Source organism: Peromyscus californicus, unplaced genomic scaffold, assembly GCF_007827085.1.
Source record: "Peromyscus californicus insignis strain IS unplaced genomic scaffold, ASM782708v3 Scaffold_22__1_contigs__length_63687245, whole genome shotgun sequence".
Taxonomy (NCBI): domain Eukaryota; kingdom Metazoa; phylum Chordata; class Mammalia; order Rodentia; family Cricetidae; genus Peromyscus; species Peromyscus californicus.
The window spans coordinates 46,140,625-46,165,527 of NW_026294525.1; the positions used below are offsets into that span (position 1 = coordinate 46,140,625).

Below are 24,903 nucleotides of genomic sequence, written 5' to 3' on the forward strand. Positions count from 1 at the left end.
GTTTTGTCCCTCTGGGACAAATATCCCTTCCCCTTTTCCCTTGTCCCCTTCCCCTTCTCTCTAGTCCCCTATCTCCTTTACCACTGCATCCTAACCCCTTTCCTCCTCTTAAAAATCACACCTGCAAGGTCATTTGCTGCTGTTTTTCTGCCTGAGTCAGAATGCAGCCACTTTAACTTTTCTTTCCCACTTAATAAAGGATCTCTCTGTGAACACTGGTCTTTGGATGTGGTTTGTGCCAAGTCAGGGGTCCAGGAGGAAGCCCCTGATGTTGGGGGGGTGTCCTTCAAAAGGAAGCCCCAAGTGAGTGAAGTCCTGAGTGTTTGTTGACATGGAAACAGCCATGAGGAAGGTCCAAGCCCTTGGACCCATGGGAAATTAGCAAAGCTGTTCTCCATATGGGCTGGGCTTTAAGTTGGGAAAAGCATCTTCCTCTGATCCAAGTGCCAGTGTTTACAGAGGACTGGTCAGTGTGTACAAACACCAGCAACTGCAGCTTCCTTCTCCCAGATGTTCACAGTCCGAGACAGCTTGCCAACAGACACCTCCTATGGAGACTAGTTAACCTCTCCTTCTGCTGTACCTAACAGACAGGGTGTGGTGGTGGTAGTGCCATTCCACCAGTGTGCACACTGCACCTGGCAATTGCTATAATTAACAAGGCAATTCCATGTAGTTTATCTGGTAATTAAAAGGTTTATTTCAGGGGTAACTTACAACCAATAAGGGGTCAATTACTCTGACTTGGTCTGCAAATCCAGCTTCCAGGACCATGAGGAGCTAAGAGAGTGAATGCATATACATCTCTCGTCTTAAGGGGTCCCTCTTGGCCACACCCCAGGGGCAGGTCATAGGCAGGTGTGGCAGTTACTTGCTGCCACACTAGGGGCAGTGTTTCAAGGTCAAGCTGGAAGAGCTACCCACTACACCTGACCCCAGCTTTTCTGCAATGTGCCTGTCCTTTCTTCCTTCCCTTGCTGCCCCAGTCAGGTTTCCAGATCCAAATTCCATGGACTACAGCACTGGTAGGCTCACTGCTCAAAATAATTAATCAACAGAACTTCAGAACTCTACTCTCTCTCAACTCAGAACACCTAAAAGGTGACCATCGTTCTACATTTCATTGTTGATTAGTTTTACCTGGTTTTGAACAAGTAGAGATGGGATCATATAGTATGTGTTTGATGTGTGGACTCTTATCATTACATTATGATGTTCATGCACAAAGTGTATACTTACATTCCTCCTTTTACTGCTAACTTTCATCAATCAATGGTACCCCGTGCATGTAACCCATGCACCGTGGTGACTGAGGTAGTATTCCCATGAAGTTAAAGCTAGTCTGGGCTGTAGTGTGAGACCTTGTCTCTAAACCAAGAAACAAAAAACCCCACATACTAATTCTCAACCCAAGGTCTCTAGTATTTGGTACCTGAATAGTCCCTTTAGTTATGCTTTCACTAGTTGGCAATTAAGTAACAGATCCGAAAAGTCTAAGAATTATTCCAGAGTTTATTTCATTGATGAAGTATTAAAATAGTAATTAGAAAAGCAATTTTAAAAACAGAAAAGGAGCCTGGCAGTGGTGGTGCACACCTTTAATCCCAGTACTCGGGAGAGGCAGAGGCAGGTGGATCTTTGAGTTTGAGGCTAGCCTGGTCTACAAAGCGAGTTCTAGGACAGTTAGGACTACACAGAGAAACCCTATTTCAAAAAATAAATAAATAAAAGAGGAAAAAGTGTGTCAGTAGTCTTTAAACTTAAAAATTATGTACCTCATCCTCACATGTTCTTTATTTAGCATTTACCTTTTAATCATGTTTCTTTTAGCTTTACAAACTACTTTCTTAGAAAAAATATAGAATGTCTTAATAAATATGCTTGAGGGGGTAGTATAGGAAAAAAACACAAGAAACAAAAAAACCCAAACCAAAAAAAAACCACACCAAACAACACTCCCAAAAAAACCCAGAAACTAAAAAAGTAAAGGCATAAACTTAAATAAATGAAGGCACACAAATCAATGTAACCAAATTATCTGAGAGTAAATGAGATAAAAGAACAAGAAGAGGCAAGAAAAAAGTATTAGAAATGGCAAGTGAGGCAAAAACCTACCTCCCAGACTGTTAAGAGAATATGGTGGACTAGCGCACTTCCTGCTTCCTGCCAAGATGGAGGATCGAGGACTCAATGTGCACCCCTACCTAAAACACCAGAGAAAAATGTGGACAGACAGTAAATACTGTGGGCAGTCATTTGTAAAACCAAAGGGTCCTAAGACTACCCCCATTTCCCTTCCTAGAGAGTTTAAAGATGGGCCAGCATGACAGGGAACCCCTGAAATCTGAGCTGAAAGCCGAGACTGCAGAGCTCATGACAGAGCACAGTAGGCAGGCACAAGGGGATAGGGCTTCAGACTCAGCGGTTCCTCTTGTATGCAGCCAAGTTGAGCAGGTGTAATTACTACCCAAGGCCATCAAAATAACCCCTGAAGGACAAGAGAAACCAATCCCTAGGACTCACCTGTGGCTGAGTCAGTCACCTTATAACTCACAGGCTAAGGGAGATGCTCAGACCAGCACTGGCCCTACAAAGTTTAAACAAGCTTGTAAAAAACAACTGGATTTTTTTTTGCCCATGTAACTTCATTGCAGCTGTGTGGCGTGGCGGCTGTTAAGAACCAGTGCTGCAGTAACTCTGGGTGCAGTCATCTTTACTATCGTGATTTCACTGCTCTGGGATATGTACCAGAAGGGCTCAACTCCATTAGCCGTCAGACACACACGGGTCAAAACAACATGAAGTACCATCTCCTTCATTGGAATGGCTATTACCAAACAGAAAACAAAATAACAAACGCTGGTTAGGACGTGCAAAAGAGAGCCTGTGCATACTACCGATGGGAGTAAAACTAGCAAGGCCAGCGAGAAAAGTGTGCTACTTTTAAACAAAAAAAACTACCACATGGGACTTGTCCACTTTGCCTGACAATTTCTCTGTTTTCAATAGTCTCTGTGAGATATACACTACTGTGGTAGTATAAATAAGATGTCCACTGTAATTCTGGCATTGAAATACTTGGTCCCGAGTTGGTGGTTGTTTGGGAAGCACAAGAGGTATGGCCTTGCTGGAGGAAGTATGTCACTAGGGGTGAACTCTGAGGCTTCAAAAGACTGCTACTGAGGACTCCGACCCCCGTGGAAGTGTGAGTCTTTCTTCTGTGAGTTGACTGGACCACAGTGCTTTATCATGGCAGTAGAAAAGCGTCTAGTCCAGCTACCGACTGTGCTTATGAGGCACCACTTAAACACCTTCACCTCATTAAAAAATCACTGTGACTGCTGATGTAACTGATTTGACAGCTAGCATCCTGCTATTTGCTCTATTTTTTTTTTTTGGGGGGGGGGGTCCCCTTTCTTCTCTTTTTTCTACCTAGTTTTGAATTAACTATTCTTTATGATTCTTGTTTTATAAATGGACAGACTATTAACTGTTGCATCTGTTTTTTTTTTTTTTTTTTTTTTGGTTTTTCGAGACAGGGTTTCTCTGTGTAGCTTTGCTCCTTTCCTGGAACTCGCTTTGGAGACCAGGCTGGCCTCGAACTCACAGAGATCCGCCTGGCTCTGCCTCCCGAGTGCTGGGATTAAAGGCGTGCGCCACCACTGCCCGGCTATGTTGCATCTGTTTTTATTCCATTGAGAATATACAATCTTAGCAATAATAATGAAAATAAACACACATAATAAATGTAACTGCCAAACAGTATTTTATTGTGTTTAGTAGAGTGTAACATTTCATAATATTGCATAATGCTCAAATGTTTGTTTGTTTGTTTGTTTAGTTAAGTGAGAATCCCTCATCTCATCTCACTTTCCAATCAGGAGACAACAGCCTTTTAGGGCCTTACTATACTGGCTCCTAACAGCATGTCACATTTCAGACAACAGCAGTGCTATGTACTGAAATGAATACGAGTTCATTTTATTTCACAGTATCACAATAAGCAACCAGTAGGTTACTGAATTTAGAACACTAACAAAAATCCACACATTTTTACATTTACTTTTTCCATCATACTCCTTTATAAAGAAGAAAAACTATAAAAGCAGAGGTAATAAATTCTTTAGTTCTTCACCCAGTGAGTCAATCTTTAGCTGCAAACAGGTTTCAGGAACCAAATGAGAAGCTATTTCTGTGCCAGGAGATTTACTTTAAAAACAAAAAGCAAAACAAAAAATACCCTGTTTCAGTGTTACCAGTAAGTGACAAATGACATTAAAAACTAAGAACACTAAAAATGAGGTTAGAATAACCATTCAAAAACTAAACAAACAAATAGTAAGAACCTAGGCCAGTGTATCAAGTGTTTATAAAACAAGTGAGCATGATTGCATAGTTCAACCAGTAGAAATTCAAGTTCAATTAAATTTAATTAAATGGGCCAATTTAATTAAACAGACTCTTTCAACTATTTTTCTTTGTATCTGCATTAATGTCGAATACATTCCCTAAAACACATTTTACTTTTTTTTGGCACAGTATCTGTCATGTGTGTGTGTCATAAATCTCAGAACAGCATCCAATTAAGTTGTGTCACAAGGGACAGTATTATGATGATGAAAATAAATTTTGGGGCATTTTAAATGGCACACTTACAAAGCTATCCTTTATTCTTGGTTCAACAAAAAAGAACTAGACCTTAAAGTGGGACCAAGTGCCCTTCACATGCAAATCTAATCAAATTACACAAGATACAGATCCAAGAAATTAAATGTATATTTAAATATTCAAAATATGATCAAGTTCTGTGCTTAGAAAAACAACATTTGTCCCACTGGTACTTTCTAAAATCTCCTATGATAGGTCATTCATTCTATGTGTCTGCAAATAATTTTTATATATATAATGTATATATATGTATGTGTATATGTACACACACACACATAATTTCTTCTATAAGAACTAAGAGATTTGATATAGTGACTACTGGGTCCTCAAAGCAGGCACAGCTGGCTAGGTTTGAAGTATGCTGCATCAACAAGTTCAACTAACTGATTACAAAGAATCGAATACCCTGTCATCTTTTACTTAGAAACATTGGCACCATAAGACAGTGTTTATTTGATAAATTCACCCACCAACTTGGTAATCTTTCTATCACTACCCTGTTTCTTTGAATGTACATATGTAAAAGGGAAACCTTTTATACTTAACTCTTTAACTTCCATTACAATAAAAAGGGCAGACACAATCCTCTACTTAATATTACAGAAGGACCAACAGATACAATCAGCACTATGGAAACCATTTAAACCTACATTTTATGGTTGTAGGCTTTTAGTGTCTTGCCACAAGCTTAGGTTCATGATATACAGTTTACAAAGTGTCCTACTATTTAAAAGTACTCCTATATACACATTCCTTAGGTCACATGCCTCTGATTTCCAGCAGAAACATTACAAATGCTATCATAAATGAAATCTTTCTTTATAGAATAGACTTTGAATCATATCAAAATTGTTTTAGTTCCCATCTTAAAAGAGTTATAAATTAGGTTTTACATAAGTATTCTTAAGTATGTAATTGGATATATCCATAACCTACATATAACTATAAATCAAAAGACTGAATTTGATAATCACACATCTGCTTAGAAAATTCTACCAAGCACAGTTCTATGGGGATAACACATACATGTGTAAATAAATATAAATTTTCTATCAAAACCTTTTAGACTTTCATATTTCAAGAGACTTTTTGCTATTAACTCATAAAACACAAATTAGACTGACCAATCTGATACAAAGGTCACCTACCATATAGTTCATAATAAAAAGCAGTATGACCTGCTGTGTATTACCAAAAGGAAATATTCCTAATATGGACTTCTACACATTAAGTAATCCTTAGCAGTTTTCATTAGTATCACTCATTTAGTAGAAACATTAAAATGCATTTACCAAAATTTAGTACATGACAAGGTGATTTCTTCATGAAACTTTTGTCATTTAAGTACTCAAGTTCACAGCTATACAGAGAATAAAATGCTTCAAGATCTTCTGAAAACTCAGAGAAAATAATTAGTTTTAGGTATGAAGCTACTTTAGATTCATGATCACCTCTCTATCATGATCCTCTTTAAAATGAGGAGTGAAAATAAACATTATTTCTAAAAGGATAGCATATCTGGATAATATATAAAATACACTAGAATAATAGTATTTTATGTGAACAAGACAAATATTTAAGTGTTTTCTAGGTATATAGTGTGATCAAATGAACAGCTTCTCTCTTCATAACTGCCACATTTTAACCATCAGTACACTAATTCTTCTATTTTATAAATACATTTTGCAAGTTTTCTGTTGCAATCGTTTGAAGTATAACCTACAGCACAGTGATTTATAATCTAAAGTAGAGATTATTACATTCTAATTCAGCTCTTATATGACTTCATGCTCCTGAAGCTTCCTTTCATTTTGATGTTTGCTTCCAGACAGAGGTAGATTTCGAAGCCTGGACATTGCCAGACTTCCATGATCAGTGTTCACAACACTGCTGCTGTGCAGTTTTCAAGAATACTTGAAAAGTTTAGAACTGCTATATAATACCAAGCCCTCTTTTTCAAGCTTGAGTGAAATAATTGCATAATGTATATTCACAAAGAGATATAAAAATCCAAACAACACAAGACAAACACAGCTACATCGAAATGAACAATCAAAACAACAAACAGAAATCTATAAAGAAAGGGTGCATCCAAATAAAAGCTTTCGTTTCATTTTTGCTTTTGAAAAGTGCACCCATTTTTTTCTTTGCCGTATTATATAAAAACATTTCTACCAACACTGGTAATATGGAAGAGATATCAGAAGCCAGCCATTTCAGTCAGTCATTGCCACGACCACCTGTTAGAGGTGAAATCCTTCCATTGGTGCCTCCTGCTGCTGAAATACAAACTGTTGCTGGTTTTCATCCACCTGTGGTACAATGCTGGGATCATCATCTTCTACACCAAAATAGTGTTCAATCAGATCAAAAGCTTTTTGATAAATTTCCTGATTTTCATGACTTTGCAGAAACTCAATTTTATCCAAGCCTATCATAGAAAGAATACACACAAGAAACAAATTATTATTAGGGTTTCAGTATATATTATATGAAAATAACAAATCAATAGCATTCATTCACTCCACTAAGATTGAGAGATTTTTTAAATTTATTTTTTGCACAAATCAGTGAGTTCACACTTAGGCCTTATTCTTTAAGAATGACGAGTACAGCGGACTAGGGATGTAGCTCATTTGGTAAGAATGCTTGACTACCACACAGGAAACCCTAGATTCAAACACCCTTAGTGCATAAAAGCAGGCAGGTGGTACATGCCTGTAACCTAGCACTGGGCGGTACAGGCAACAGGATCAGAAGTTTAAGATCATCCTTGACGACACAAAGAGTCCCAGGACAGCTCAGGCTCATAAAATCCTGTCTTTCTAAAGAATAAATAAACAAACAAACAAGCACTGGGGGTAAAAGTTCAGGGAAGTACAATGTGATAAAAGACACACATTGGGAAGGAAGGTTACAAGCACCAGCCAGCCTGCTGTGTTCTTGACTAAGTTCGATTATCTGCACTTGAGTTATAAAAGCCTAGAGTAACTCCACAGACCCCTTCCAGAACAACTATGCTAAATAATGAACAAAAAGAGAAATGAAACAAATGCATAAACTAAAACACATCGAACCAGAGGGTTTGGGTATGAAATTCATGCAAACCTATATTAGAATCCATGACACTTCACAACAAAATACCATATATGGCTGTTACAGAATGTCCTAAAATTACAATCTATAAAGAAGCGTGAGAAAAAAACTTCATTTTGAAAGGATGAAAGAAACGTGTAGCATCCTATTTTATTGCTTTCAGAAAAAAAAAAATTCTACACAGATCTGAGTGACACTAGAATATTTTCCATTCAAAGACAAATGACTTTGGGCCAAGCAGATGACTCAGCAGGTAAAGGTGCTTGCCATTCACACCTGGCAGCATGGGTTAGAATCCTGTAGCCCCACGGGAAATGGAAGCAAGAAGTGACTCCACAAAGCTATCAGAAGATACTCACATATGCACTATGAACTCATGTCCACAAACCACCTTAATAATAAAAACATGTCTAAATGTTTAAAATGTAGGGTAAGGAATAAGCAAAGCAGTCACCATCTCTACAGACAAGCACAAAACACCCCAAACTCCAGTATAATCTGGGATTAAAAAGACTGTTAATAAGAAAATACTGGTTTTTTAACTTAATTTTTTTATTTCTGTATATGTGTATGAGCAAGCTTGACTTTCTGTGCATCACATGCATGCAAGAACCTAAGGAGGACTGGATGTTCAGGTCACCTGACTGAGGTTACAGGAGATGGTGACCTGCCCCGTGTGGTTACTGGAACAGAATCTGGGTCCTATGCTAGCACAGTGTGCTGGCTGGATTGTGTCACCACGACACAACCTATCTGAGAGGAGAGACCCACAACTGAGAAGATGCCTCCATGACATCAGGCTGTGGAGGCCTGCGAGCATTTTCTTAATTAGGGATTGATGTGGGAGGGCCCATCCACTGTGGGTGGTGCCACCCCTGGGCAGGTAACCCTGAAATGTATAAGAAACAGGATGAGCAAGCCATGGCAGCAAACCAATAAGCAGAACTCAGTGATATCTTCTATATTTTGAAATAAGAGTAATATATCTCAGGCTTTGTTTAAGAATTCCAAGTAAAAGCTTAAGTCAGTGTACAAAAAAAAGGGACTTACTAGAGAACAGTGAATATTCCTATTAATAAATCTTTTAAAAATCAAGCCTGATGACCTGAATTCAACCCATGAAGTTGTCCTCTAGCCTCCACAAAAATGCCATGGCACACAAGCCAATGGACCCCAGCCTGTACACACAATAACAAGCTCAAAAAATCACCACTGTGAAAACAGTAAAGTACAGAACTAAATAAAGTACAATAAATAGTCAACTGTGATTAGGAAATAGACTAATACAAGAGAAACAGCACTTTCTTTTTTAATAATTTATTCTTACTTTATGTGCCAGCATGTATGTCTATGTGAGGGAGTTAGATCCACTGAAACCTGAGTCACAGAGTTGTGACTCTGTGCTGGGAATTGAACCACTTCAATTCTGGAAGAGTAGCCAGTGCTATTAACCATTGAGTCATCTGTCTAGCTCAGAAATAGCACTTTCTATACAACATAAACCAAGAAATTACATAAAAGCAATTTATTAACATCACTTTACACAAGCCAATGAAAGGAAATACCAAGTTATAGAGGTCCTTTCATACACACATAATTGACACTGTCAATTAAAAGCCCTTAGGTAAACGAAATGAAAAAATAAACAATGTGTGCCATTGATTCAGCATTTGCATTCCTGAAAATTTATCTGGACATACTGATTCAGCTGGATATGACAGTCAATGCTTCTAATCACAACTCCCAGGAAACTGAGGTGAAGGCCAGCCTGGGCTACACAGTGAGTTCTAGGCCTGTCTCAGCTACACAGTTGACAGCTGGTATCCAAAAAAAAAAAAAAAAAACATCCCAAACCAAGACAAAAAAATAGAAGAAGTAAATTTACAAGCAGAAAGATGATTGCTTTGGCTTTTTTAAAGCACTAAATAATTTGGAAACTAATGGCTAATTACAAGTATGTGACTAAAACTACTAAAATATTGCTTAAACTACACTTACACATCTATTCAATACCTTATACATCTATGCAATCATGGAGAAATGTACAACACACATTACTTAAATCAACGTAAAGTACTTGTACAAAAGGGAAATATAAAAAGGAAGGTAGATACAGGAAGTTAAACGTAAAAAGAAAATGAAGAAGAATTGCTACAATACGAGGTATGGGTAACTATTTTCAAATATTTTTCAAATATTATACTGCTTTTATAATGGAAAAAAAAGCCATATAGAATGGGGGAGGGTGGAGGTGCAGAAGGGGGAGAGCCACTTAGGGCAGATAGTTAAGAATAAACTATAATTAAACTTTCACCTGCCTACTTACCATATGCTTCTTCAATGAGCGCACAGTAGGGATTGACACCCACTCCACTCTGCTTAGACTCTTGTTCTCCAAGACGTAAAATGTTTTCAAGTCCATTCAAAGCCACTTGAACTATTTTGGAGTCCATGACAGTCAAAAGGTCACAAAGTGGTTTAATGCAGCCCAAGGTTACCAAATACCTTCACAGAGATGTTAAAGAGAGATGGGGGAGGGAGGGTTTAAAACTGTGTATCATAGCAACACAGAACCAGAATGAAATGTTACAACCAGTAATGAAAGTGTTTCTATACACACTTTTTATTGCTGTTCTTTTTGAGTCAGGGTCTCACATGTAGCCCTGGCTGGCCTGGAACATACTATGTAGATCAGTCTGGTCTTGAACTCACAGATTTTAACTGCCTCTGTCTCCTGAGTGCTGGGATTACAGACAAGGCTATGTCACCATACCTGGCTTAAACTCAGACAGTTTTTTATTTACATTGCAATCTTTAAACTGTTTTCTCCTGTTCTCCAGTTTCACATAATTAGCAATAATGGCATTACAAATATTACAAAATGTCCACACAGACCAACACTTAGATGATTTTGCAGAGGAGGGTTAGGAAATGCAGGTTCCACCCGTTTCTTTTTTAAAAGTGAGACAGTGTGTTCTCTCTCTCCTTCCCTCCTCCCTCTTGGTTTATTCGTTAGAAAGGTACAAATGGAGAAGGAAAGGGAACACACAAATTCAATTTCAAAAGATTTCTTACAACAGCAATCATAGCCAATGCTCTGAAGCAAACATTATTATTTCAGGAATGCAAAAGATCACAAAGAAGAAAACAGGCCACCCTGGTAAATGTTAGGAAGTACTGTTCGCCGGGCGGTGGTGGTGCACGCCTTTAATCCCAGCACTGGGGAGGCAAAGCCAAGCGGATCTCTGTGAGTTCGAGGCCATCCTGGGCTACAGAGTGAGTTCCAGGACAGGCACCAGAACTACACAGAGAAACCCTGATTTAAAAAAAAAAAAAAAAAAAAAAGTACTGTTCACAGAAATATCCCTTAATTTCCTAATGCATTATTATTACCTACTTTTCACTTCTTATATAAATGAAGTGATTTTTCTTTTCACTTGGCAAAGAGTTCACATGAACCACAAAGGGTTCTACCTGTTTTTAACAGGCTTTGGAGCCAGACTGTATGGTTTCAAATCCTAATTCCATTTAATTAGTTATGTAACTTTGAGCAACTTCTCTCTACCTCAGTTTCCCAACAGGAAGTATGTTACAAAAGTTTTTGCTCCTTTGAAAAAGGAGTGTGTGTGTATGTGAGTGTGGGGGGAGCAGGGTGGCTGAGCACCTGCTGTGCAAGGATTCTCTGGGTTCATTCTTGGAACCCACAGTGAGAAAACTGATCCCACAGTGTCATCCTCTGGCTTCCACACATACACTGTGACACACACCCACACATTAAAAAAAAAAGGTATGCACTCAATTTCCAAGTAACTGAACAAAAACATTTCTGAGTGAATAATATCTCATAGGTATGAGGTTAAATGAAATAAAATATATAAAAATACCTGGTGTAACCAAAATGACTTAGCTACCAAAACAATAACTGGCAATAGTAAGCACAACTATTGTGGTAAGCATGCTGAATCTAATCTGAGATTAAAACATTTTCTTCCCGTATATGTGTCTACTTTCAGCTTAACACAGATAAAAATAACAGGAGCGATTAAAAAAGACACAACAAAGCAAAGTCTGTTTTATTACTGCTTATATTTATGACACGATATAAAGGAAATACTAATTAAAATAAGGGAGAACAGAAAAGGAGCAGGCACAGATGCTATCTCTATACACAGACATGAAGGTTGGCAGTATACGTGAAGGTACTGAAAGACAACTGGTCTACCAAGACACAGTGGCACATTTATAATCTCAGCACTTAGGAGCCTGGCCAAGGAAATAATGAAAAGTTGTTACAAAATGAAACGTGAATAATGAAAATAACTGTTAGCATGATAAAGTTACTTTTTTCCCCTCTGAAGGGCACTGTGGCACACACCTTTATTCACAACAATCAGGAGATAAAAGCCAATAGATCTGAGTTCAAGGCCAGTCTGGTCTACATAGTAAATTCTAGACAAGCCAGAGCAACATAGTGAGATCCTGTCTCAATATACATACATACATACATATATACATATATATATATATACATACACACACATACATGTATGTATACATGTATTTTCAAATATTGTACTATTTTTATAAGAAAAATGTATGCCACTGAAAAAGGCACACAACAGTGAGAACTAGTCTCTAAAAACAAGAAACAAACAAGATAATGATCTAACATTTGGTGGATTTAAAATCCTTTGCTTTGCTAAGATAGTATCATAATTTATCATTTTAGAAATTTTTAAGAGTTATATATTTAATAGAAAATATTTCTTAAATAGTTTTATGGGAGGATTTTTAAGAATGAGAAGATTATGTAGAGAAATCAAGTTTATTTGAGTTACAAAGTCTATCTTTGCTATAGAAGTAAAAAAGATGGAAGATATACAATACACAAAGACTGGAATCAAGACTTGAAAATGACAGTTACAAACGACAGCAGTACCTCATTCTAACTGAGACCCCAATGTTTAGTAAGCACTGTGCTAAGCACGTCAAGTGCACACATTTCACTTTTCATATGGTTACTGAATTCATTAGCAAGAAGAAACTCGACTAGAAAGGTTAAATGATTCTGTCAAAACTGATCCTGTGACAAGTTTTACTGAGGGGCAGGACTTGACCAGTACTTGGCCAGGCTTACTTAAAGTCATGTACCAACTATGAGTGCTGTCAGGAATATACATAATAAAAGGCACAGCTAATAAAACATGGTATAGAAGGAAAAAGACAAGTCGTGCATAAAAGCACTACACTATGTACCAGCAAGACAACAACCAATAAAGAGAACACCATTAAAACAAATGCATATTTTAATTTTACTTTAAACAAGTTGATAGTCATATGTCTAACTTCTATATAATAGTTAATTTTGTGATTTTAATGCTTAAAACAAATCTAATGCTCATGACAGTGTATTTCTGCAAATCAACAAATTCTTCCCATCTGAATTTCTAATCTCTGCCAAGGAAGATGGAGTTAACTTTCACTTAAGTAAAAATAATGAGAGAAACCAGAGGAAAGAGACAACAAATGCTGTCGTCTCGTGTTACTGCATATCAAACAGACATAAAAATGCTAGTTTCATCCATCAATGAAAAACACGTTTTATTTCAAATTGTCTGATTCACATTGAAAGACAATGTTAAAGAATCCGAATCCACCTGATTTGCTCTGGAGTGCCTCCTGATGTGGCATTAGTTATGGCCCATGCGGCTTCTTTTCTGGTACGAAATTCTGCTTTCTGGAGAACCTCAATCAAAACCGGGAAAATACTTGCATCTATGACAGCCTAAGAAAAAGGATCCGACAAAATTAGTGCAAATACTGTTTCAGAACTACTGTCACGTGCAGCACTGAAAAAAAGAGGCTTTCTGTGAGAGCAGCCCAAGGACGGCTCAGCAGTATGGGCAACTGTTGCTCTTAGCAGAGGACCTGGGTGTGGTCCACAGACACCTTGGCTACCACGGGCACCTGTACATGTTGTGCTTTACAGGCACATAATTTTTCTACATCTTAAGATGTGAGAGGTTTTAGAAAGATTCTGTTTTAATCTGTCAATACTCTAACTGATTTCTTTTGTAAAAAGAAATGAGCTTTTTTAAAGAATGGAGAATGTGTCAGTAAAATATAAACATCAAAAGTGATAAACTGCAGGCATGTGACTAACCAAATGGGTAAGCATCCTTTGGCTCAAGAAAGCTGACAGAACCTAATAAACACTGAAAGCCAAAGATGATTCCTGATATTTAAAACTGATGGAAACCCCGCCCAGACAGGGTCTCCCATACTGCCCATTCTGGCCTCAAAAATCATCATCCTGACTCAGTCTCAATTTACACCTATGCTACACCTTTTTAAAAAAACCTTTTTTCTTCCTAGACAAGGTGTCCCTATCTATAGCCCATGTGGCCTCCAACTGTAACCTCCTCCTGCTTCAGCCTCTAAGAACTGGGATTACAGGGGTGAGCCACTGTGCTCAGCAGAAACTAACTTTACATCTCAGCCACGTCTACAGACGTAACAGGCATTCCTCACTGGGTTACTAACCACAAATGCTTTCACTTAGAGAAGAAAAGGCCATGCTGAACGCCAGCCATCCCAGTCCCGACCCTCCTGCTGTCATCTCAACTCTGAAAGGCGCTTACCTGGATCTGAGCTCTGTTTCCTGCAGTGATGTTAGAAATGGTCCAGCAGGCTTCCTTTCTAATTGACTCCTTTGGACTACCCAACAAATGTAAGAGGCAGGGCAATGCAGAACAGTTCAAAATGACCTAAAATGGGGAAGACAGAAAACAGAAGGGGCTTTAGTATAAACGCAAACATCTTATGAATTATTACAAGTACAGAAGTCATCTGACAAACAAAGGAATAAATTCCTGTCAAGGTGAAAACGGGGCAACTGCTAAGTTCTACACCCTGCCGTTAGCAGGTCTGACCTAGTGCTACTGGAGTTCTCCACTGCAGTGGGAATCAGACATATCCACCAAACACACAAACTAAAGTAATACAGCTATCACATCATCAGCACAGATTAGGTTTGGAAGACTACTACCAAGTAGGGAAGTCTTGAAACTTGAAACTTGAAACAGTTGTGATTTCCGCTCATACCCATAGAAATATCTGCAAAGTTCAACTTAGAAAACTACTTGAAGAATGACTTAGTGACGGAAGATAGGATTAACCTCATTTTTCAAAACAAATGACTGAATGATATTCTTTCCCAAACCCATGTATAGCATTATAAAAATTTTCAAGTACAGAATAAATCTATTCTGTTTTGTTTTTAGAATTTGGCTTTTATAATGAAGTATTATCTAGTTAGGTGTGTGGCACACGCCTTTAATTCCAGTATTCAAAAAGCAGAGAGGAGCAAGTTTCTGTGAGTTCAAAGCCAGTCAGAGCTACTAATGAGACCCTGTCTCACACAAAAACCAACTGGCATAAATACTGCCTGCTTTGTCCTAAGACTGATGACCATCCACAATGATTTTGATTTAGTGAGGGTGGAAGGTATGCAGCATTAATATCTTGAAAATTTAGCTGGTAAGTGCAGTGTATAGAGAACTACCCTTAAAATGGGCATTATCGCCTGTTAATGATTATTCTTTTAAGAACTGTGGTAGAGCCGGGCGGTGGTGGCGCACGCCTTTAATCCCAGCACTCGGGAGGCAGAGCCAGGCGGATCTCTGTGAGTTCGAGGCCAGCCTGGTCTCCAAAGCGAGTTCCAGGAAAGGCGCAAAGCTACACAGAGAAACCCTGTCTCGAAAAACCAAAAAAAAAAAAAAAAAAAAAGAACTGTGGTAGGTTATCAAAACAGAAACCTATCTGGAGTCAATCTTAACATCTTACCATTCTCCCAAACAGGTATGTGCACATACAGTTAATCACCAATTCTGGAACCATTTCCTTGCTAGCTTTCCTTTGGTCTTATAATCTGATTCTTAAGTCCTATAACCTATTGATAACAAATCACAGCTGCTATTCTAGTTGTTTAATGGTTATTGAACATAACTCATGTATCTACCTTTCTCCTTATGACTGTAAATCTCATCTCATCTACTCAAGTACTACTCTACTTATTCAGTTCCACTCATCTACAGAACTACAGATTTCTCATCATGCCCATCTTATAAAACCTTAATGCACTCACTGGATGATCAGCTCATAGCACAAGCATTTCCTTGTTAGTTTGCTTTGTTTGAGTCTCAAATTCTACTGAGTGAGTTAGCTAAGCACCCTGCTTTATTTCAATGACTTCTACCTAGTTAAGATTCTGAATCCTAACATCTGGCTGTCCCACAGCCAAACATTAGAAAGATGGCCAGCCCAAGTTTGAGGTCTCCATGGGGTCCCTCTCCTTGAAGCTCCTCCAGCTGAAGGGGAGGAGGAATTGTGGGAGCACACCAGGAGAACAGGGCCCAAAGGGGCTGGGAAATCAACTAAGCAGGGTTCGTGGTGGTTTACAGAGACTGGTGGCAATCACAGAGCTGCTTCAGTCCTGTGTGTATATGTTATGGTTGTCGGCTTGGCGTTTTGGGGGGACTCCTGACAGTGGGAGTGGGGGTGTCTCTGACTCCTTTGCCTGCTCTTGAGAGCCTTTTCCTCCTACGAGTTACCTCACCTAGCCTTGATATGAGGGTTTGTGCCTGGTCTTTCTGTACCTTGTTGTGCCATGTCCAGTTGATGTCCCTGGGAGGCCTGCTCTTTTCTCGGGGAAGTGGGGGTGTGGAGGTAGGGGGAAAGACTGGGAGGAGTCGAGGAAGGGGAAGCTGCAGTCAGGATGTATTGTATGAGAGAAGAATAAATTAAAAGGATTCTGAATCCTCTGAGCAGAACATTTGGTACATTTTGCACTGACAGGGCTCTATGATAGTACCTACCCAATTAGTTGAAAACTGTGCTTACTGCCACAGATGCCTATACAATTACAGTAACTAAGCCTTGATGAACACATAATCAAGTGATATGAAACAATGTTAACAATGTGTCATAAATTCTCAACTCACCTGTGTTTGAATATCATCACCAGTCACAATATTACCAACTGCTCTTAATGCAGGTGATACAACTTTATAGTCATTGTGCCTAAAAATAAAAATACAAGTTTACACACTAACAAGTTAAAAGTTATATAAAGTTGAAAAATAGTATAGAAAACTTCCATAGTCTTCACTCAGAGCTCCTATTCAATTTTTACTTACTAATATTTTAAAGACAAAAAAAATACAATCCAGTATTATAAATGCTATATAACCTCATTATATCTTATCAGGTGACACATTGTGTATACTGTCTCATTATTATGGTACTGAACTCTGGTCACTAAGATTGTATATCATGTTATTCTTCTTTACTATTCTCAATTTCTCCTTTATTCTTAGTATTTGCTGAGGAAATATTTGAGACCATATAAAAATCCCATTCTTTAACCTATTTACTTTATTTTAGAGATTATAATTACATTTCTCCCTTCCCTTTCTTCTCTCCAAACCCTCCCATATACCCCTCCCCTCTGTCCTTCAAATTCATGGTCTCTTTTTTTACAAATTATTATTGCATATATATATATTATATATATATATATATATGTATACACAAATATGTTCCTAAATATAACTTTTTCAGTCCATATAATGTTACTTACATGTATATTATCAGGGCTGACTCCCCTTTCCCCCACTAGTGCTAGTATCTGTATGCTCATTATCTGAATTAGTAATTATTTGTATTTTTTTAACAACCATTTTGTAATGCTATCATCTCGACCATATACCTTATCTACCTATTGACCCATCCACATATTTTAATGTGGACTCTGAGGTTATTGCTATTCACTTATTTATTTATTTATTTATTTAAAGATTTATTTATTCATTATGTATATAGTATTCTGCCTGCATGCATCCCTGCAGGCCAGAAAAGGGCACCAGATCTCATTCTGGATGGTAGTGAGCCACCCTGTGGGTGCTGGGAATTGAACTCAGGAACTTTGGAAGAGCAGCCAGTGCTCTTAACCTCTGAGCCATCTCTCCAGCCCTCACTAATTTATAATAATACATTACTGTTATTTATTTCCAAGCTCATTATTTTCTGTGTTCATCTCATTTTTCCTCATTCTAATCCAATAATTTCTCTAGAAAAGCTACTTTCCTTAAAGGAACAGTGATGTTTAGAAACCAAGAGCTGTGCCCTGAGTGTGCTCACTGTATTTCTAGAGAATCCCTGGTCCAAAAGCCTCCATGCACATACGCACACAGACTTAAACAGCTCCTTATTTGGAAAGCCATGGGTTTCTACTGAGGGATCTAATACTAATCTAACAGCAAAGGCTTTTTCCCTTCACATTTTCTGACTAGAAGCCAGGTGCTTTAGTTCACATCTTCCTACATAATCTGACAAAGAGAGACCACCGGGTCATGAGCTTTTGGCTCTAAGCCTTGTTCTGGCCTGCTTGTCTACCCGCTCTAGTAGAAGTCATTGTCCAGCTGGGGCCTTGACCCCCCACTGCTCCTGTCTAGCTTTTGCAGACACTGTCCTCCTACGGGAACATCACCCCTTGAGCACAGCTCTGTGCTTTGCGCCTTCTGCCTCACTTGGGCTAATTAATGGCCTTTTGTTTTTGTTCTGTTGTTCTTTGAGACAGGGTCTCACTATGTAGCTCTAGCTGATCTGGAACTTGCTATGCCTGAAACTCAGAGATCCACCTGCCCCTGCCTCAAGTGCTGGGACTAAAGGCATGAGCTACTAAAGGCATGCCTAGTTTACTACTAATGGCTTTTTGACAAAACGAAGACAATTGGAAAGAAGGTTGGAGGATATAGAAGCTATAACATCTTTTTAAACAAAATTTTCTTTTAATTTCTTTGCATGGAAAAGCTGTGATTTTAAGCAAAGGTAATGATTGGCCAGTAAAAGAAACACCATGGAGACACTAAATGAATTTCCTGGCTTTGTATTCAAGTCAATTATTGTAAAGAATAATAAACTAGATTATTGGTTCTGTGAAAGCAGTAACTGTGTTCTCTCCCTAATAACATTTCACATGTCACCTTTGGTGCTAACAGACATTCTATAAAGGCTTCCTGAGTTAAGGCGCCTACATAAAGTTTCATTCATACAGAGATTAACTTACAAAATAATTTCCTTGCATTTCAGAATATATATTGAAGGACCAGTATTTAAGGATTATAGCTACTCTATAAAGGGTGGAGTTAGTAACTTTTACATTCTTCCTAAAGATGGTGACTTCTGAAATGTTTAACGCCATGATCTTAACTGTTAAACTTAATATACAATCACGTAACTACTAAGTATAAATTATAGTTACATCAAAAGTTCCACCAATCTTCGACAGACTCCAGAATCAATGACTACTTGAATTTTATCATTGGGTCCATCAGAGAGATATGAAAGAGCCCAGCACACATCTGCTAACACATCTGGATCACTGCTAAACAACAATCGTGATAAGACATTTAAGCAAGGTGAAACCTGTAAGAAAAAAAATGAGTTAATATTTAATTATTTTCTTTAATATCAAGGTTCCTTAACAAAATGTAGAAATTTAGTTAAAAACCAAAATCTAATACAATTAAAGTACTAGAGAATTGTTCTATTATTTCAAGATTATGATGAGGTGTATAAGTATCAATGATTATGGTTGCTATTAATTGGTTATTGAATAAAACATGTTAAAGCAATAAAATACATATCTTTAGTACCTCCTTTTGATATTTAAGCTATATACATATCTAGACTAAAAAGCCTAAATGCTTCATGTTTACAAATATATTTAAATTTTTAGTTTATTTATTACATGTGCTCAACACAAATAAATTGAATAATTAAGCAGCAAAGATAGACGAAATGTAAAAACAAATATTATGAGAGGTTTTCCAAAAGAAGCCACTACTGACAGTATATATTTCTTTTTTTTTTTTTTTTTTTTTTTTGGTTTGTTTTATTTTAAGATGCTGGGGCTTGAACTCAGGGCCCTGCACATGCTAGCTAGCCATAAGATAGACTATCTATCCTGGTCTCAAACTTAAATCTCCTGCCTCAATGTAGCATTACAGGTATGTGCCACCATACCCAGCTCCATTTCTTCTTACTGTAATGAATAATGTCATATATCTTCAACTAAAACAAAACAAAACAAAATTCAATAGGTGTGTTCTAATGCACACCTATAATCCCAGTTCTCAGAAGGCTAAGGCAGAAGGACTTTGAGGCCACCTCCCACTATATAATAAAATACTGTCTGAAATAAACAAAATCCAAAGAAAATACCAGCTAAAAACATGACAAAAGAAATGCCTTAACCTCTCTAGCACCATAATTATTTTAATATCTCATATTACTACAACTAATCAGTGTGAAAGTAAGCAAGGCACTTTACAGCTCTCAATGACTGTTTCCAAGTCTGTGAAACGGAATATTAAATCTGGTCAATTCTGTGATCTTTGCTATTTTCTTGTCAGACAACTCTAATTCAAATACTATTTGCTAACCTCTGTGGCATGAAAAAAATTACCTATTATCCATATATCCAAATTTCTTCACTTGTAAAACAGACATAATAAAGAACTGTCGGATGTGCAAGAATGCATGTAGCTAAGAACAATGCCTGGCATACAGGAATTACTCAAATATCAGCTCTTGTCCCCCATGACCAGTACTGAGTCTCTTCCCAACTTACTTTGAATTTTTTTAGCTGGCAACCTCACAAAGCCCTTAATCTTATCCCTCAGATAGGAGATAGAGTAGTGGCTTCCATTCTCATTCCTTCTCTGGTGAAGATACATCCTAAGCCACCAGTGGGTGCCTGGGATCATGCATAGGTCTGTATTGTTTTCCTATACACATAGACACAGATGTAATAGCTTTCTAGGTTAGCCAAGCCCTTGCCAGGCACTGAGGTTGAAGTTTCAACAACAAAATTAACATGACTCATTTTAGTTCTTTATCATTTTATGGACACATGATTTTTCTCTTAACATAGATTTCAGCAACCTCAATATAACTTTTTCTTTTCTTATTAGTCCGAAAATTTTCATATTTCCATTTAGAAGAGAAGCACTTCACAGCATGATCAAAAAGTGTTTGTAACAGGGTAGGAGAGCAAAGGTCTTGTAATGGTATATAGAAAGGAATGCAATGTAAGGCTCATGAATTACTTATTTTTGGGTTTCCCATTTGCCATGTTTGCACCAGGAGTAGTTGAAAACTCAGAAATCAAAACTACAGATCATGGTAGCAGTACATATGTTACAAATGGCAACGTTAAAAAGAATTACAATGTTTTAATGTTACTTTCCCCTGTACCTCTGAAGACTGAAACAGTACATGAACTATATCTTCTGAAACTGCTTTTGTTTTTGCTGCATCCTTCCTCTAAGGATACAGAAACTGGCTTAGAAAACACATGTGTCCATCCATAAGTTAGTAAACAGAATTAGCACAATTGGATCCTTCCTCAATAACCATGCCTCCACCTGTGCCAACAACCTCCATGAAAAAGGGAAATGCATCAAACAGTTTGCTTTACCTATATTTTACTTCATTTTTTATGTGTATGGGTGTTTCCCTGCATGTATGCATGTATGTCTATCCATCACTTGTGTGCTTGTTGCCCTCAGAGACCAGGAAAGGGCATCGGATCACCTGGAAATGGACTGACAGATGGTTGTGAGCTCTAATCCCCCACTGGAACAGTTTTGTTTTGTTTTTTTTTTTTTTTTAACTATAGAGATTTCTAAATTTAAAAAACTCAGGATAGCTGATATATACACTTTCGTGGAATTAAAAAACAAAGAACTAGGGTCAGGTGTTGTGACACATGTCTTTAATCATAGCATTTAAGAGGCAGAGGCAGGTGGATCTCTATGAGTTTCAGGTCAGCCAGGATTGCATAGTGATACTATGTCAAAAACAACCAACCAAACCAACCTACAAAGCTCTAGAGTTTATACAATCAAGTTAAAAACAATTCTGTCCCATAGTCTTGTCAGAAGCAAGGAAGAGTAACATAAATTTATCTTTGAGGAAATCAGTAGATACTTAAAAATCTTGCCCACAATGACTAAATTAATAAAAAATGACTGACAAAGACAAAACAAAACAGAACAGAACAAACAGAAAGCCAACAACCAACACTTAAAGAGAGAAGTGCCAGAAAAAGCCAATTTATTCCCCAGTACTTTTTAAAATGCCTTTAAAAAAATGGTCCCCTGGTGCCACAGAAGACAGGAGACACTGAGCTGCAAGGAAGGGAAAGAGAGAACATTGACTAGAGCTCAGACCCTGTGTCCTCCATCAACAGGGAGGTGACTAGCATTCAAAGACAAACACTGGGGTTTTACTTTAGGACAAAGGGACAACAAAATGTGAGCCATGCAAAGGGAGTGGGTGTCAGGCAGAGGGAAGGCTGAAACAAAGCCATGAAGGGATCAGAAAGCATGTGACAACCTCTCTTCCACTCCAGGACCTAGCTGTGTTACCTACACGAAACCTTATCGTCTAGCAAAAGAATGCAACATCTGTTTCTGGAAAGCACAACACACTCAGAAAACACTCTAAATGAAGTTCCTTAAAGATTCTAAGGTTTCAAAAAAAAAAAAAGATACTAAGGTCTCACTGCCCAATTAATCATCCCATATCAAGGCTCATGAGATAACAGGCTGTATACATACACCCATTTTCTAGTGAGTTTTGTGTCTTAGTCCTAAATCTATCCAAAGCTAAGGATCAACAGATAATTGAGGCTGAGGACAGCACCCATAAAGAAAACAAAACAATCCAAAGAAAAAGACACTAGAAAAAAATCTGTCATCAGACAGAGGTTAATGAGAGAGGACAGAACTCTGGGTAAACATGAGCAACCAAAGACTAAGAGAGATAATCACTGAAAATGTGATGCACATAAGAAATAAAAGGTCATAAAGTAAGCAACAGAAAGTCTTACACAACCACAAAATTTATCTTATCCAAAAGTCTATTACAATGTGGGGTTTACATTTAAATGGGAGAAGATTTACTTTAAATTAATATAAGTAACATATTATGTCAAAAGAAAAAAAAGTAAAATAATGGGGTGAGCAAACCTCAGGGCGGCTATGACGGATATCAATATTAAGTGCTGCATTAGTCAGTAGAGAGCTCCCAGTCAGCACTTCATAAGCCAAGGCGACGGGAGAGTCAGCCCAGGTGCTGCAGAGATGAGTTGATGGCAACACTGCTCTTGCAGATGGAGTCACCCAGTACCCACACCAGGTAGTTCACACCTGCTAACTCCTGACACTCTCTTCTGGTCTCCACAGACACAGACAGACAGACAGACAGACACACACAGACAGACACACACACACACACACACACACACACACACACACACACACACACACATATCTTAAAGAAGAGAAGCAGCCAAGTCCCACTGTAAGAACAGGCAAGCTGCCTTGTGTGGTAGAACAGTGGAACAGTAGGTCATCGGAGGACCAGGAGAGGAAATTCCTGAAACATTTTTAGTGGGGGTGTGATCTCAAAACTATTTTTATAATTAATAGTAAAATATTTACTTTGGTGACATTTAAACTAATGGATAAAAAGTAAATGGTGGGTAAAATTGTTGGAACCTGGACACAATCCAGGGCAGAAGTAGCAAACTTCATTACACATCATTATATTCTTCACCTCCAACAAAAAGGAACATTTGAAAGAGTCCATTTAAGAAACACCTTGAATTATGCGTAAAAAATAAAAATTTCAATAAACTCACCGCTTGCGCATATGCCTTCCATGAATAATTTATCAGATGAAATGAGAAACGTCTACATAACACTTCTACTCACAGAAATACTTGGGTGGTCTGAACAAGCACTCTCATGATTGAGTCGCATACTGGATTAGCTACTTTCCTCACTGACCGACATTTCTACCTGAATGACTTAATCCTTATTCAGTCTTAAGTATCTGGAGGATAGTTTAGAAACTACAAAGTGAGTCTGTCATTTTAAGAACTACAACTGACTGTATTTCTTGCCAATGATAACTTCCAGATTTCAAAAATGAGAATTTTAGAAAACTTGCATCTTCCCTTTTGAGTCTGACGGCTTGCTAGTACTGATGGTTTATATATATATATTTTTTTTTATATTTTAAGGAACCATATTTTCCAAATGGCCAAAGCACAGTGTTCTAAGATCATGTGTGAGAAAAAGACTCTTCAAATTCAAGGTAAGACTGATGGATCTGAATGTACTAGAAAAGAAAAAGTTCACTGGTGGAATTTTAAACTCCTCAATGAGAGAAACTTCTAAGAAACTACCGCTCTGATGGGTTTTAACACATGCCTTTACCCCAAGCCAGGGCAGCCTGGTTTAACATTTCCAGCCCAGCAAAGGTTACACAGTGAGGGCTTATCTCAAATAAGCATACCACTTCAAGTTTTGGTATAGTATCAAACAACATCCTTTCAACTATCCAAACAAACATCATATTCTTCAGCTAAAACAACACAGCACAGCAAATTAGCACAGAGACAAGTGAGACTTGTGGCACACACCTGCAACTCCAGCACTTCAGAGGCATGAGCAAGAAGCCTACAAACAGTACACGCGTAGTTGAGCAACATAGCAAGCCCCTAGTCAGAAAACAAAGCGCTGGCTGGGCATGCAGTACACACTTTTACCCCCAGCACAGGGGAGGCAGAGTCGGATGAATCTCTCTCTGTGAGACCCAAGCCAACCTGGTTTACACAGTGAGTGTCAGGCCACACTGAGCCACATAGTAGACCCTGTCTCAAAACAACAACAAAAGGCTAAGGATGTAGCTCGATGGTTCAGGACAAAAGGTTCTAAGTTCAATCAGCAGACCCACACAAAACAGACACTCTCAGGACTACTCTTCTTATAAAATTTCTCTTCTTTTGAAACATGCTTTTTGTGAAAAGTATTACTGAACATGTAATTGGTTTGTTATAAGTGAAATAAATATTTAAACTTTTCATAGTTTAAAATTTTAATCTAGTATTATTACATGTAAGTCATATAATAAAAGAATTTGAATCCTGTGGGAGCTTGAATGACAATGGCCCCCATAGGCTCATGTTTGAAGACTTAGTCCCCAATTGGTGGAACTGGAACT

At 37.9% G+C, this 24,903-nt stretch overlaps 1 protein-coding gene across 3 annotated transcripts in view; it reads right to left on the reverse strand.

Annotated features, from left to right (window-relative positions):
• Nucleotides 1-3,742: 3,742 nt before the first annotated feature.
• The window catches only part of Kpna5 (karyopherin subunit alpha 5), a 59,983-nt gene continuing 38,822 nt past the window's right edge, over nt 3,743-24,903 (reverse strand). For all 3 annotated transcript variants that reach the window (XM_052751351.1, XM_052751350.1, XM_052751349.1), the window contains 6 exons: nt 19,088-19,251; nt 16,767-16,845; nt 14,406-14,531; nt 13,422-13,549; nt 10,091-10,269; nt 3,743-7,099 (listed from right to left, as the gene is read on the reverse strand). In XM_052751351.1, coding sequence (XP_052607311.1) covers nt 6,912-7,099; nt 10,091-10,269; nt 13,422-13,549; nt 14,406-14,531; nt 16,767-16,845; nt 19,088-19,251 — 864 coding nt within the window. In that variant the 3' untranslated portion in view covers nt 3,743-6,911. The remainder of the gene's footprint in view (nt 7,100-10,090; nt 10,270-13,421; nt 13,550-14,405; nt 14,532-16,766; nt 16,846-19,087; nt 19,252-24,903) is intronic.